This window comes from Pseudorca crassidens, chromosome 3, assembly GCF_039906515.1.
Source record: "Pseudorca crassidens isolate mPseCra1 chromosome 3, mPseCra1.hap1, whole genome shotgun sequence".
NCBI classification, from domain to species: Eukaryota; Metazoa; Chordata; class Mammalia; order Artiodactyla; family Delphinidae; genus Pseudorca; species Pseudorca crassidens.
Genome location: NC_090298.1, coordinates 113,553,171 through 113,567,271, shown reverse-complemented (window position 1 = coordinate 113,567,271; position 14,101 = coordinate 113,553,171). Strand labels below are relative to the sequence as shown.

The 14,101-nt window shown below is 44.4% G+C and overlaps 1 protein-coding gene across 1 annotated transcript in view; it reads left to right on the top strand.

Annotated features, from left to right (window-relative positions):
* Positions 1-14,101, top strand: part of TRPC7 (transient receptor potential cation channel subfamily C member 7) — a 123,242-nt gene that overhangs the window by 30,879 nt on the left and 78,262 nt on the right. Inside the window, exon 2 of the mRNA XM_067731820.1 lies at positions 1,309-1,491. Coding sequence (XP_067587921.1) covers positions 1,309-1,491 — 183 coding nt within the window. The remainder of the gene's footprint in view (positions 1-1,308; positions 1,492-14,101) is intronic.

Here is a 14,101-nt window from a genome sequence, read left to right as displayed (position 1 = left end):
TCTTCTTGACCCTTTTCCTTTTAGCAAACAAACATTTATCAACACTTACTTCTTTCTCTAACGTAAAGGGACATTTTGAAGCAGCAGTGCTGCAAGGAGAAACGAATCATTAATTTAGAAAAATTGTTGAGCTTCTGCAGTTTTTCAGTCTCCCATCTATGTGCTGAGGAATCCAGGTTCTGGAAAAGCAAAACTGAACTCCTATCTACCAACTACTATTTACCACTCTCAGGGCTTACGACATTGATTAACTCTGAAAGTGACATTTGGTTCTTGTGTTGCTTCTGAATAGACTTGTTTCAACTAAGAAACCAATAAGGAAGCCTTTAGGGGAAAATATTTTGGGGGCGTAGTGGTTTGAAGGTGACATGAAACATTCTTTTGTCCAACATTTCGGATCATTATCTGGAATTGAAGCAGTGTGTTTTAGGGGAGAGAGAAGTTGGCATGTCACTAGGAAAGGCAGTCAGCCTCTGAAAGATAATTTAGAAACGTATGCCTAGGGAGGAGATGAGAGAAACCCAGAGGCAACTCATTAAAAAAAAACAAAACAAAACAAAAAGGAGGTCAAGGTCTGAAAATGATTATTCAACAGGCAAGTAATTTAAGGTGTCATGATTTGCTGTACAAAAGGATCTGTGGTAGGAAACGATTCTGTTAGATTTAAATTACATTTGATTTTTAAATTTATAATTTACAAGCAGATTTTCCAGCACGTTAAAAGAAAGCACACCTGTGTACATTTTTCCCCCAAATTTAGCCTATCAGCCGTATCTTTCCAGCAAACTTCCTGCGTAGAGCAGTTGCCATTACAGATCGGTAGTAAATGATTTAAGTGATATTTCCATCAGCCTTAAAAGTGCATTTCCTTATCACTCCTCCCTCAGATTTGGCTCAAAATTAGGCAAGGAGAACTGCTGCTTTCAAAGAGCTCAGGGTGGGCTTTGGCAGGCTTCAGAATTACTTAGGGAACGAGGTTAAAAGATTCCTGGGCCTCATCCCCAGGAATTCTAAGTCAGTGAGTCTGCAACAGGGCCTGGAAATCATAGTTATAGCATGCACCCAAGGTCACTCTGATAGAGGTGGCTGAGGAGCACACCTTGACGAATCTTGGCTTAGAGAAGATGCCCTCTAGATTGTTGTGTCAAGAGAAGTTGCCCTGCCTTCTGGATCCAGCATACCCTCTGGTTCCAACGCACTCTAAGCTCGCGCTTGGTGCACAGCTTTGCTGAGCGACACTGCTATGCTAGGCAAGCCCACCTGTGGGGCTCAGTGTGACACACCCCTGATTTCTCTTTATTCTGTTAGAACGATTACAGGAAGTTATCTATGCAATGCAAGGATTTTGTGGTGGGCGTGCTGGACCTGTGCCGAGACACAGAAGAGGTGGAAGCGATTTTAAATGGTGATGTGAACTTCCAAGTCTGGTCCGACCACCACCGTCCAAGTCTGAGCCGGATCAAACTCGCCATTAAATACGAAGTCAAGAAGGTAAGCTTCCCCACCGCCCCCGGCCTTCCCAGCTCCAGGGCTGCTGGCCTACCTTTGTGTTCATGCTTGTTTTCTGTTCCCACAAGGGGATGGTAACAACACTGAGTACCCGACTTGCCTCTAGACAGGGAACTTCCAGAACTTCCAGACTTGCAGGACTGCTCAGAGCTCCTTCCTTCACCCCCAGCCCACCAGGAGAGAGAAATGAATCATGACAGTTACTCCGTGAACAGGCTTCAAGCCTGGAGAACAAAAGAGCAGATTCTCAACCTCCAAGCCACTAGCAAGGACAAGATTACAGTGAACACTCCCATCAGCTAGCAGGCCGATTCCCAAGCTTTCATGAAAAACATATCACTCAGCTCTGTGAACGGCATTTATTGAGCTTTCCCTGTGTGCCTGGGGACTTGTGTAGAAAATGTCTTAGTGTAGAGGATTTGTGGGATCCACGGTTCTGGGAGGCTCAGAGGAATTTCACTCTCAAGGCTTATGAAAAGCTTTAATAGGAAGCATGACTAGACTTTCAAAAGAGTAAGTCCCAGCTCCTCAATCAACCTCAAGGTGTCTTTAATGGCCACCAGCACCCAGTAGCCCTCACACCCACAGTGGCTGGTCAGACTGAGTCCCTAAGGAGCAAAATTCAATTAGGGTTCCACTTTGGATATACTCTGGATTCTTTAGAATCTGCTCTGATGTTAGACGACATCATTCATCCTGATGAAAACTGCAGAGCTCCAAAGACCCATATGCTTAAATACCAATGTGCTTCCCACATAAGCAAGATGGCTGATCAGTCTTCAAGGGCTTGGTTTTTTTTTTCCAGCTCTTTTACAGGGTGACTACTGGGGGGATTTCCAATGCCCCCAAATTGGCCTCTTGGCATTTCTCCTCTTGTCTGATTATCTTAATTTGTGTAGGATGAACCATCCTTCAAGAAACCATGTATATCTGTGGTATTCATCTAGAGAGAGCTTCCAAGTTCGATAAAAATCTTCCTGTCCTTTTACTTTTAATAATAATCAAAACTTCTAGGAAAAAGAGCTTTTTTCAAAGACTCTGAATCCTGAAGATAAAATTGATAAATCATGGGAAATGTGGCCTTAGATTAATCTTCAGAAGCATAGAATTACAGGAAGGGAGGAGTCAGGCTGCAGTTTCAAGTATGTACAATCCTATTTACTTAGTGTAGGGAAACTCACTTTTTAGCTTATCTCAAGGGCTCACTGAGGCGCTTCAGCAAAGCACAGCAATCCCTTCCTAAAGGTGCTGAGATATCCATGATCTTGGGGTTCAAAGAAACCCTGCGGAAGAGACTGCTTGGTAATGAATGGTAACAAGCCTGAGTTTCTAGCATTTCCTTCCTTCCCCAAGCCACAGTATTCTCCTGCTTCCCAACACAGGGTGAAAGGTGAAGATGTATTTGACACCCCAAAGAAAAGACGATGTTTGGCATTTGCAGATTTACGTTCACAGTTTTGGCTATTCACAAGCAATTCCAACAGCCCATGAAAATGCAAGCATTCACCATTTTTCTGAAACACAAATCCAACTGAGCAACACAGTCACTGAGGGCAAATCACTGAGCAAGTCCAGAGTTTGGCTACCACTTCAGAGCCTATATGTTCCTTCTCATTGTCAACTACCAAGTACAAAACAGCCCTGGTGATGGATGAGAAGAAAAAGTGAAAACACTCTATGAACATGACAGTTTTGGTCAGAATAAAGAGGTTTTGTGAGGGAAATTATTTACTCTAGTGGTATTTGCTAATTAGGAGAATCATAAAGGTCTCAAGAAACACTCATCATGAATGTCAAGTGTCTGATGCAATCCATAGGTAGGAAGATGATAAATGACCTGCATAAAATGTCAGCCTTGCTCATTTCAAAAATCTCCAATAGGTAATTCTCTCAAACCACATATGCCATCATAGAGAGCAGACTCACAGTTTTCCTTGACATTTATTCTATCGTGAATTACCAGCGAAAATACATAATATTTTAAAATCTTATTGATATTATAATGAGATTTCATTTTTAATTTATGAACTTTAGAATGCTTGCATGGGCACAATCTAACCCTGGGTCTTTTAATTATGAAACAACTAGCACCAAGGCTTATTTACACCTGACATATATATGTGTCATAAGGCTGGAATATAAAGCCATAAAAAAATTCCTAAGTCTCTGCCACATATCAAATCAAACCATTAATTCAGTGATTAAAACAAACTAGTTGTTCTTGGTAGTTCCATGAGCTGCTAATAGGTGACCTTAAAAGAAGTTTTTGTGTTCAAATAAATTTAGAGACCTTGAGTTAAGCAGAGTCAAAAAGGTTTCTTTGCTTAAAGACATTACAGAACCTTGATCATGCATTGCTACTCTAAAAGAAGAAGGGTACAATGTGTATTACTTGACCACAGAACTCCCTTTCTCATGGAGCATCTGGTAAAACTAGTTTTCCATGTAACAGTATTTGGGAAACTCTAATACAGAATCAGCCTTTATATTTATGAAATGCATAGATCTGAGTGAAATGGGTGCCACTCTGTGGCTGGCACTGCACCCAAGATCATGTCCTTCATTTGAATGTCTGCCTCTCTTCGGGCATCACCCTCATGTCTGGTCCTCTGACTGCCTCAGCCATAATGTCAGTCTCTGTTACATAAAGACAATTACCCCACCATGGCACGAGGGACCACCTGGTAAAGAGGAAGGAATGATGAAGGGGATGTCAGGAGATGTCTAGCATGATTCTTACATTTAATGACCACATGGTCTTGGATAAGTCTTTGAAGCTCTATGGGCCTCATTCCCCTTCTGAAAAATAGGCATATATGCTTTTGCTTCACAGGGTTTCTGTGAACTTTCAAATGAACTGATATGAGGGTAAATGCTTTGGAAACTGAAAAGGTCTCTACAGCTCCATAGGAAAGCATCATCACTGTCATTCAGTAACGCTATGCTCCCCCTTCCTTGGGACTAGACGGGTCCCTTTATCCCCAGAGATATTCCCTAGCTTGTCCTTTGTTATCTTCCCAGAGAAGGCTAGAAATGTCCCCCTGGGTAAGGACATCATCCCTATAGCCTAAAACTCCTTCCCCAAAGACCAAAAGGCCTTGTGAGGATATGGCTGTTCTCCATGACTTCTGCCTTGATTAATAGGGTGACTCAGCCTTCCCACTGTGTTTGGAAGGCAGTGTTGGAGAAGTGGCTAAGAAGGTACCCTTAAAAGTTAATCACGGTCCAAACACTTATTAATGGGGTCACTTAAGCAAGTCACTTAGCCTCTCTGTGTCTCACTTCCCTCATCTATAAAGCTTGGTTAATAATGCCTACTTTATTGAATTGTTATAAGGATCAAATGGAATAAAGCATGTGTGCCTCAAATAGCCCCAGGCCTCACCAGCCTGTGGGTATAAATGAGGCAGTATTAATACACACATTGCACTGGCTTAGAGTCAGTGTTCACATTACTTAAGACATTTCTGTTATCCACCTCAGTCCCCCTAAGCCTTTACAGGCCACAGTCCCTTCAGAAGCCAAGCATGCCTCATGAAGAAGCAAGGATGCTTCTTCCCCATACTGAGTCACAGCTCAGCCCAGAAGCAACTCTACCTATGCTTCACAGATAAAGAAAACAATCCCTCCAGCTTTGGCCTACAGCCCCAGTATATATACAGGCCTTGGTCTTCTCCCCCAGGGCCAACCTGAGTGACAGACGTCTTGCAGACTCCTCCATTTCTAGCTCTGTCTCCAGGGAACATGCATAAATATCCTTCTTAAAGACTCTCCCCTCCCCCTGCATATCAACTCTAAATAAATGCTTGGGGACTCTGAGTCACACCAACTGGGAAGGCCTAACCAGTCTGTGATTCATTCAGGTTCAGCTGGCCCAGTCTGCACCCATAAAGGAAGATCAGTGCAGTGTCTGGCACAAGGTCATTGCTGACGGACTGCTTACAGAGACAAGATGCTTCGTGCCCTTTCCAACTTGTCTAACTGAAGACTCACCTCGGAGCCCTTCACTCTCATCCCTTCCTCTCTCTCCTCTTTATCGCTTCTTCATTTCTAGGCTTACAGTGAGGCTATTTTCCTTTCTCTCCCCTATGTCATCTCTTCCTCCTTCCTGACTTCAGGTCGGCCTTAATGGGGATTAGGTGCATCTCCATTCACTGAAAGAACTTTGTGGGCGTGTGTCCTCCAGGTTCAAAGCGCCAAAGGAGAGTGAGACAGGAGACCTGGAAGGTCCTATTTTCTACAATAGAAGCCTTAACTCCACCTGTAGAGGAGATGGAGGCCCCTCTAGACATAATTAAGCCAAGGTCTGCTACCAAAAAACATGCGAACACATGAATCTTTTGTCCAAAATTATATCACTGTCATTGCAGAAAGCATGTCTATTATTAGGCAATGTCACCAATAAGGGTGGTTAGTTTAATCTGACAAGTTGTTTTAGCCATGGCCTGTAAGCCCTACAGTCACTGATCAGCCTGCAGGGGATCCTGAGGAAAGTAAGACACAGTCTTGCCCTCAGAGAGCCATCAGTGTGGTGGGTAAGGTGCAGACAGCCAGCCTCTGACCACAGCGGCAACAGCCTCTGCACATTGCTAGCTGAGCAAAGCAGAGTTCACAGCAGTTGCCTCTTTCAGACTCCAGGTGGCCCCCAGTTCTAGCGTCTTGACATGTGGCTTGATTTGGAGGATGCAATTATGGTACCAGCTATCTTTCCTTCCAGCTGATGAGACCCACCCACTCTCCTCAAGAAGCAGCACCACTCAGCAGAGCCTTCCAGATCCCAGAATTTCAGAGGTGCCCTTTCCTGACTCTGCCAAGCTCCTGGGTGATTCCTGGACCAGAAAGCTAGTATCACATGAAATAAAGACCTGGGACAAGACCATGGGAGGGGGAAGGATGCAGGCGGAACCCTCACTAGCCCTACTTAGTAACACAGTTCCCTTTTTCTTCACACTGCTGTACTCAGGAAATAATATCCCCTGTGATTTTCATTCACTGGCTGACTCATCATTTAACTAACATTCACTGATGTCTACTACATCACCAGCTCTGTGTTCAGCACTGGAGAGACTGAGAAGACCCAGGCCTTGTCCTTGAGGGGGGTTCGTGTAGCACTGGAGAGAGATGTGTGAACAAAGGGTCACAATCCTGTCTGAGCAAGGCAAACAGGAATGGGAAGGGGGCAGCACGGGGGTCAGAGGAAGCACTGACCAGCTCAGTCTAGACCTCAGGAAATGTTTCCCAGAAGTGGAAATGCTTGAGGTAGGGCTTAAAGGATGAGAGGTTCTGGAAGGGATGGCAATTCAGGTAGAGAGAGGTTAAAGTTAAAAAGCCACAGATATCTTAGGAAGAGTGGCACGTTTATGAAAGGAACATGTTTAGAGGGGGATGTGGCTGAGGCTGTGCTATTGTGGGAAAGAAACAAACTGGAGAGTTTGTCAGCAGCAGATCCTTGAGGGTATCATATGCCATGCACGAGGAACTTGGACTTTATCCTGCCAGCACTATCCTATAGAATTTTCTATGATGATCGAAATGTTCTGTTTTCTACCGTCTAATATGGTAGCCACTAGCCTCATATGGTTAATTAGCACTTGAAATGCAGTTAATGTAATTATGAATCTGAATTCTTAATTTTTTAATTAATTAAAATTTCAATAGGCACATGTGGCCAGTGGTTACTAAACTGGACAGTATGACTATATATCCTCATTCATGCATTTAACAAGCTTTCTCTGAGTGACTACAAAGTGTGCTGTGCTAATCACTGGGGATGTGGTAGTGAATAAAAATGACGTGATATGAACCATGGTGGGGAAGATGGATATTAATCAGAACATCACACCAATAAATTGTAATGTTCCAACTGAAGTCAGTGTTATGAAGCAGAAAAACATGGTATTACAACTTCTAAAGGCAGATATGACCTAATTGGGGAGGTCAATAAAGGCTTCTCGGAAGAACTCAATGCTTGCTCTGAGAAAAGTTAGCCAGAGGTGGGGAGGGCATTTCTGGCAGGAAAAAACATGTTCAAAGCTGTACAAAGGCCCTGTGGTGAGAAGAAATACAGCCTATAAGAGGAACTGAAAGAATGTGAATGTGGCAGAGTCAGAAGGCATGAGGAAGAGTGGGGTGTGGGATGAGTCTACAGAGGCACACAGGAACCGGAGGCTTGCAGACCATGCTAAAGGATTTTGTTTTTGTTCTTTTTTAAGGAACAATAGGAAGCCATCAGAGGAGTTTAATCAGGGGTGGTTTTCTCAGGATAGAAAGCCTCTGAGAAAGGCTGAAAAGCAAAAAGGGTGGGTATGGGGCTTCCCTGGTGGCGCAGTGGTTGAGAGTCCGCTTGCCAATGCAGGGGACACGGGTTCGTGCCCCGGTCCAGGAGGATCCCACGTGCTGCGGAGCGGCTGGGCCCGTGAGCCATGGCCGCTGAGCCTGCGCGTCCGGAGCCTGTGCTCCGCAACGGGAGAGGCCACAACAGTGAGAGGCCTGCGTACCGAAAAAAAAAAAAAAAAAGGGTCGGTATGGATGCAGCAATATTGTTGAGCAAAAGGGACAGACTATTAATCAAGGCAGGTGAAGTTATGCTGCGTTAACAAGCAAAACCAAAGTTGTATTGGCTTTTAACACACACACACACACACACACACACAAACGTTTACTTATTGCTCATCCTATTTCCATCTTGCAACAGAATTCAGAGGAATTCACTCAGGAACCCAGGCTGATAGAAATGCCCCCATCTCAAATGTTTCCACCCTGCCAAAGGGAAATCCAGCCCTGGAGAGTCTCACATCAGCAATTAAATGCTTTCACCTGGAAGTGACACACATTGTTTCTACTTACAACTCACTGTCAACAATTAGTCACATCACCCACCCCACCACAAAAGGGCCAGGAAGTGCTGAATAACCCTGCCATGTGTTTGAAAGGAGAAGAAAAAATGGAGCTATTTGGTAAACAGCACTAATGACCACCAACAGGAAAAAAAGTTGAGGAAATTAATATTAAAAGCATCAACGTCTCTATAAATCGGAAGCAGAATCACCCTCTGAGGTAGAAGGCAGCCTGAAAAAATTTTCTTTAAAAAGGTTTGAGAAAAATTCTGTGGGAGATGGGAGGAGAGAGAGCTGAACAGTAGACCCAATAGCCCAGCCAATACTAGAGACTGTAAATTCTTTGCAACAGTCTGTGCTCTTAACAAAAATGGAAAATCTCTACAAAAAATGGTAACATACCAAGTCAGTGGCCTCCATGAACCTCAATTCCCTGCTGTGAACTTCATTTCAAGATTCCTTCATAGAGATGGAGCCCAGAAGTGCACAAAATGTGCCCACAGAGGAGAATACCAAGGAGGGAGGGGCAACCTTAGAGGGGAGGGGTGTGGGGGGGAACATTCCCCCAGCATCACCACCCTGTCTAAAGCTGGGCCAGGGCCTCTAACAACAGCATAAGTCTGTTTGTTCTTTCCTCCAAAAATCACCATCTTGTGCACATTTTACAGTCATGCCATAAGTTGGCCCGTTTTTCTACCTGGAAAAACTCCCATAAGAAGAAAACAGAACATGTTGTGTAGCAGTTTATAGCGTCATGGCCAGGAGCATGCCGGCTCACACTCTCCACTTACTAATACGTGGCTTTAGTAACCTGTCTTAAATTACTTAACCTGCTGGCCTGCAGGAGCCCCTTGGATAAGGCAGATGCTACTCCAACCCTCAAAAGCCTCCTGGCCTAAATCTGTGCTAAGAGACACAATGAGGCTCAGCAGTAGATGCACAACTGGCTGAAACCCCTCACCCTAGTGTGGTGACCACAGGTAGGGACACTAGAGACAGCAGCTGACCTCTACTGGGGTTCTGTTTCATTTCCTCCGCCTGCAGAGAGCACAGGGCCAGCGAGCAAAGGGAATGTGGGGACACTGGGGCTTTCTAGAGGACGCCTGAGAGGCCAATCAGACGCTCACATGCTCTGAGCAGACATTCTCCCACTGTGTTTTCCTGCTGAGGCATCATTTCAACAGATGCTCAGAGTTAAGAAGACCAGAGCTGTCACAAACACAGTCTGGCTGGTCAGGCACTACCCCAAACTGTGCTGCAGGATGTCCAGGAGCTGCCAAACGCTGCTGGAATCCATCGGTATTGAAAGCATCAATCAGTGTCCTCTTCGGGGATTCCTCTCAGCACTTTTGTGGCCCCAGCTGGCACAAAAATGACCAACGTCCATTAATCTCTTGGCTCAGAGCGGCTATCTTTTGCCTAGGAAAAGTAGTCTTGTTTTTCTCAAGCAACAATCCTAAGAAGAACTAACGCAAGTATGTATGTACCCCTTTTCTGCCTGGAAAAACTCTCAGGAGAAGAAAAATAAAACCTGTTGGGCACCAGCATACTGTTATGGCTGGAAACCTGACTACACATGTGCAAATCCCAAGTCCTTCATTTACTAGATAGGTGGCTTTAGATAAGTTATTTCATCTCTGGGGCTCAGTTTTCTTATCTGTACGGTGGGGACAAACAATAGTACCTAATAAATGACAATCAATGTTTATTAACACATAATGTAGCTAGAACACAGTTAGTGCATAATGCTAGCTAATGGAAACTATATGCCATGTTGGTTTCACAAGCAGAAACTACCCTTAAGACAAAACCAGCCTTTTTCAACCTCAGCACTGTTGACATCTGGGGCCAGATAATTCTTTGCTGTGGGCACTGTCCTGTGCATTAGAGGATATTTAACAACATCCCCGGCCTCTACCTACTAGGTGCCAGTAGCACCCTCCTCACAAGTTTTGTCAACCGAAAATGTCTCCAAGACACGGTCTCTAATGTCTCCACAGGAAGACGTGGAAACAAAATCATTCCCTGTTGAGAATCTCTGGGATAGTTTTCAGGATCTAGGCTATAACCCCTTAACTGTAAACCACTGAGGACAGGGATTGTAGTTCCCCAAGGATGCACTGCATCTGTCTAGACCAAACCCAACGTTACATCGAAATCAAACTCAATGTATCTCTCTAGAACAAATTAAGTTCTCATACTTAGCTACATAAAGGAAACCACTTGGGAGCTTTGTAAAAAAAAAATGTCAGTACCCTACCCACAGAGCTTCTAATACAAGTCTCCTGTGTGGGAGCCCAGGGACTGTGTTTTTAAAAGGCTCTCTAATGATTCTAAATTTTGTAAAGACTGAGTTCCTGGCAGGTGGGACCTCTCCTCATTCATCTTGGTCTCTGAAGACTGAGAAATAGTACTCACCCTACACATCATGTGCAGTCTCCATGGTGAGCAAATGAATAGACAGATGGGTGTAAAATGTGAAGCCATAGGCTTTAATGTACTCCAAACATCTGTAATTCCCCTCACGATCAAAAATCCACATAACAGAATTCAGATGATGTCCCAGGCTGGCCTGAGAGTATGGGGCCATCATCTCCATGCCCTCCATTGCCGACCTGTGTATCCTTTTGGGTCTGTAACTCTGGAAAAGAGCTCTTCCTATGCAGAGATGCCGTTAACAGTGGTTCTGGCCTGGCAGTCTTAGGGATGGAGGAGAGCAGCAGGTGGCTCTCAGGGTGGCCCCGCACGGCAGGGAGAGGCAATGGGGCCTCTGTCCTCCACAGGGGAGCTCAGCTCACTGAGTGTTCCACAGTGAGCCTCAGGAGTGCTCCTCCACTCACTGGCCTGAGTTGCTGACCTGCCCACCCCCCACGCCCCCGCCTGGCTCAGCTTTAAGAGGGAAAAGCAGAGCGTCTGATGCCTCCTCTCTGCCCTTCCTCAGGCCTGCTGTTGAATCATCTGACACAATTTTCTCTAAAGAGCAAATACTACTGCACATTTGCAAAAGAGATTTCACTTCCTCAAAGTCCGCACAACCAGACAAAATAACTACTGCCTTTTTGGTTATTCTGCTGCCTTCTGTTCAGCTCTTTGAATATATAAATATTTGCATGGAAGGATAATCCTTTAAAGCATTTTTCTTCTTCTCGGTTATCATGTTTCCTAAGCTGTGCAGCCTTAGTTTACCTATCCTTATATCCATCGTGTGATGCATTTGTTAAGGTATTCAGAGGCTGATTATTATTACATTCCGAGTTAGGGACTAACAGGAAGAGAGGAATTTGAGGAGCATTCAACAAAGGAACATAAGTCGCCACTGCCTCCAAGAAATAGACGCAAACCAAATGCAGTTACCAGCCCAAAGCGGAAAGAACAAGAGTCGTTTTCAAATTGTCACTTTTATCCCAGTCAAACAGATCTTAGAAATTACAGTCCCCCCAGCCCAAGGACCTGTAACTAACTCCAGCAATTAAGCTGAAGACCAACTACACATTTCCGTCTCATTATTTCTGTACTAAATGCTCATATATGGATTCAGAGTCTTAACGAGCATTTAATCTTTTATATATTCCTCCCGTTATGTACCATAATGCATTATTCTTTTATTAACATTCATCTGCCTAAGGTCACCTACAAATTTCTTGATGGAAGGGGAGTCTTGTAAGTGTAATTGTGGATGAAAACCTTTGCTTAATAGAGATGCTTTAATTTATATAATCCAAGCCATAGTCCTGTCTTGCCTGGATTACTACAGTAGCCTCCAACTGATCCATCTGCCTCCAACCTCACCCTCCCCTCCTCCTCACCAACACGCACAAGCAACCGTCAGAGAACTTTCTGAAATAGTCAGATCACATCAGCCTCCCACTTAAACCTTCCATCTAAAAGTGAACAAGAAAGGCACAGTCCCTGACTCCAGGGAGTTCTGAGGCTCGTGATCATCACTTCCAGAAGCAGAGCTGGAGACAAGGGTCCTTGTGCAAGTGAGTGAGAAGCCTGCAATGAAGGGGCAGAAGCAGGACGAGGCAGGAGAAGCTAAGCTAAGGCGTGGTTTCAGTGCAGCCCCACTGAGTAGCACGGCAGACGTGTTGCCCTGTGACTCCCTCCCTCATCAGCCACTCTCTATCCCAGTGCCCTCTTCTGTAGCAAATATCATTTGTCATTCGTCTACTTGTTTATTGTCTATTTCCCTCAACACAGTAAGCTCTGTGGTGGTAGCTCACCACTGTATTCCTAGCCTAGAGCAGACCCAGGCAAGCAGAAGATACTCAAAAATATTTACTGAATAAATGATTGACTGAGTGAATGAATGTACCATACCTGAGTTTTCCTCCAGTTTTCATTTTTCTCAAATACAACAAAATCCCACGTTCAAGGTGAGATGCATTCCTAAAAGCTGTTGAGGAAACTCAGGGTTCTCTTGAGAAACAAAATGAGATAAATAGGAGATGAGTCCATGATGAGCTACTAGACATTAGGCATGGTTTGTCTCATTCTTAAAGTCCTACAACTACTGGCACAGAGTCCACGGAAACTCAGATCATAACTAATAGCCTTATTTTATTTAAAACTAAAGGTCATTTAAATACAAAATACCATTGTTTAATAAAATCAGTAGCAATTTGGCCAGCAAGTTGCATCCTGAAGCAATTACAAATCAATTAATCTTTTTTTTTTTTTTTTTTTTGCTGTACGCGGGCCTCTCACTGTTGTGGTCTCTCCCACTGCGGAGCACAGGCTCCAGACGCGCAGGCCCAGCGGCCATGGCCCACGGGCCCAGCCACTCTGCGGCACGTGGGATCTTCCCGGACCGCGGCACGAACCCGCGTCCCCTGCATCGGCAGGCAGACTCTCAACCACTGCGCCACCAGGGAAGCCCCAATTAATCTTTTTATATGTATTACTCCAAAATAAAACCATTGGATACATCATCATCTGACTGCTTTGCTTGCTTCCCCTCTGATAGGTGTTAGCTCTTCCTGAACAGGCCGACTTGCAAGCTTGAAGGAGGGAATAATCATGTGACACCTATTATCAGCTAAATCTGTAGATTAAAAGACCTAGCCCCTAGAAGATGTGGTACATATACAATGCAATATTACTCAGCCATAAAAAGGAACGAAATTGGGTCATTTGTAGAGACGTGGATGGATTTAGAGACTGTCATACTGAGTGAAGTAAGTCAAAAAGAGAAAAACAAATATCGTATATTAACACATATATGTGGAACCTAGAAAAATGGTACAGATAAACCTGTTGGCAGGGCAGAAATAGACACAGATGTAGAGAACAAACGTATAGCCACCAAGCGGGGAAAGTGGCGGGGGGGGGGGGCGCCTGTGATGAATTGGGAGATTCGGACTGACATATATACACTAATATGTAGAAAATGGATAACTAATAAGAACCTCCTATAAAAAAAATTTTTAATAAATAAATAAAATAAAAGACCTAGCCCCTGCCATCAGAAGCTTACATCCTAAAGGGCTACACACATCTGACTCCAGCCCTCTGTCTAACAAGGAAAGGAAAGATTAATTTAGACAAAAAATGATGTTGGAAACCCTCAGGGAGGCAGAATAGGTAGCTTCTGAGTCAGACCTTGAAAGGTGGGTCAGAGCGCCAAAGAAAATGGAATTCCAGATGGAGAAAACAGTGGGGCAAAGCACAAAGCTGTGATAATGTTTGCAGAATCAGAGGTGGTCAGGGTAAGGACACATGGGAAGAAAGGCTGGGGTGAAGGGGACAAAAATGAG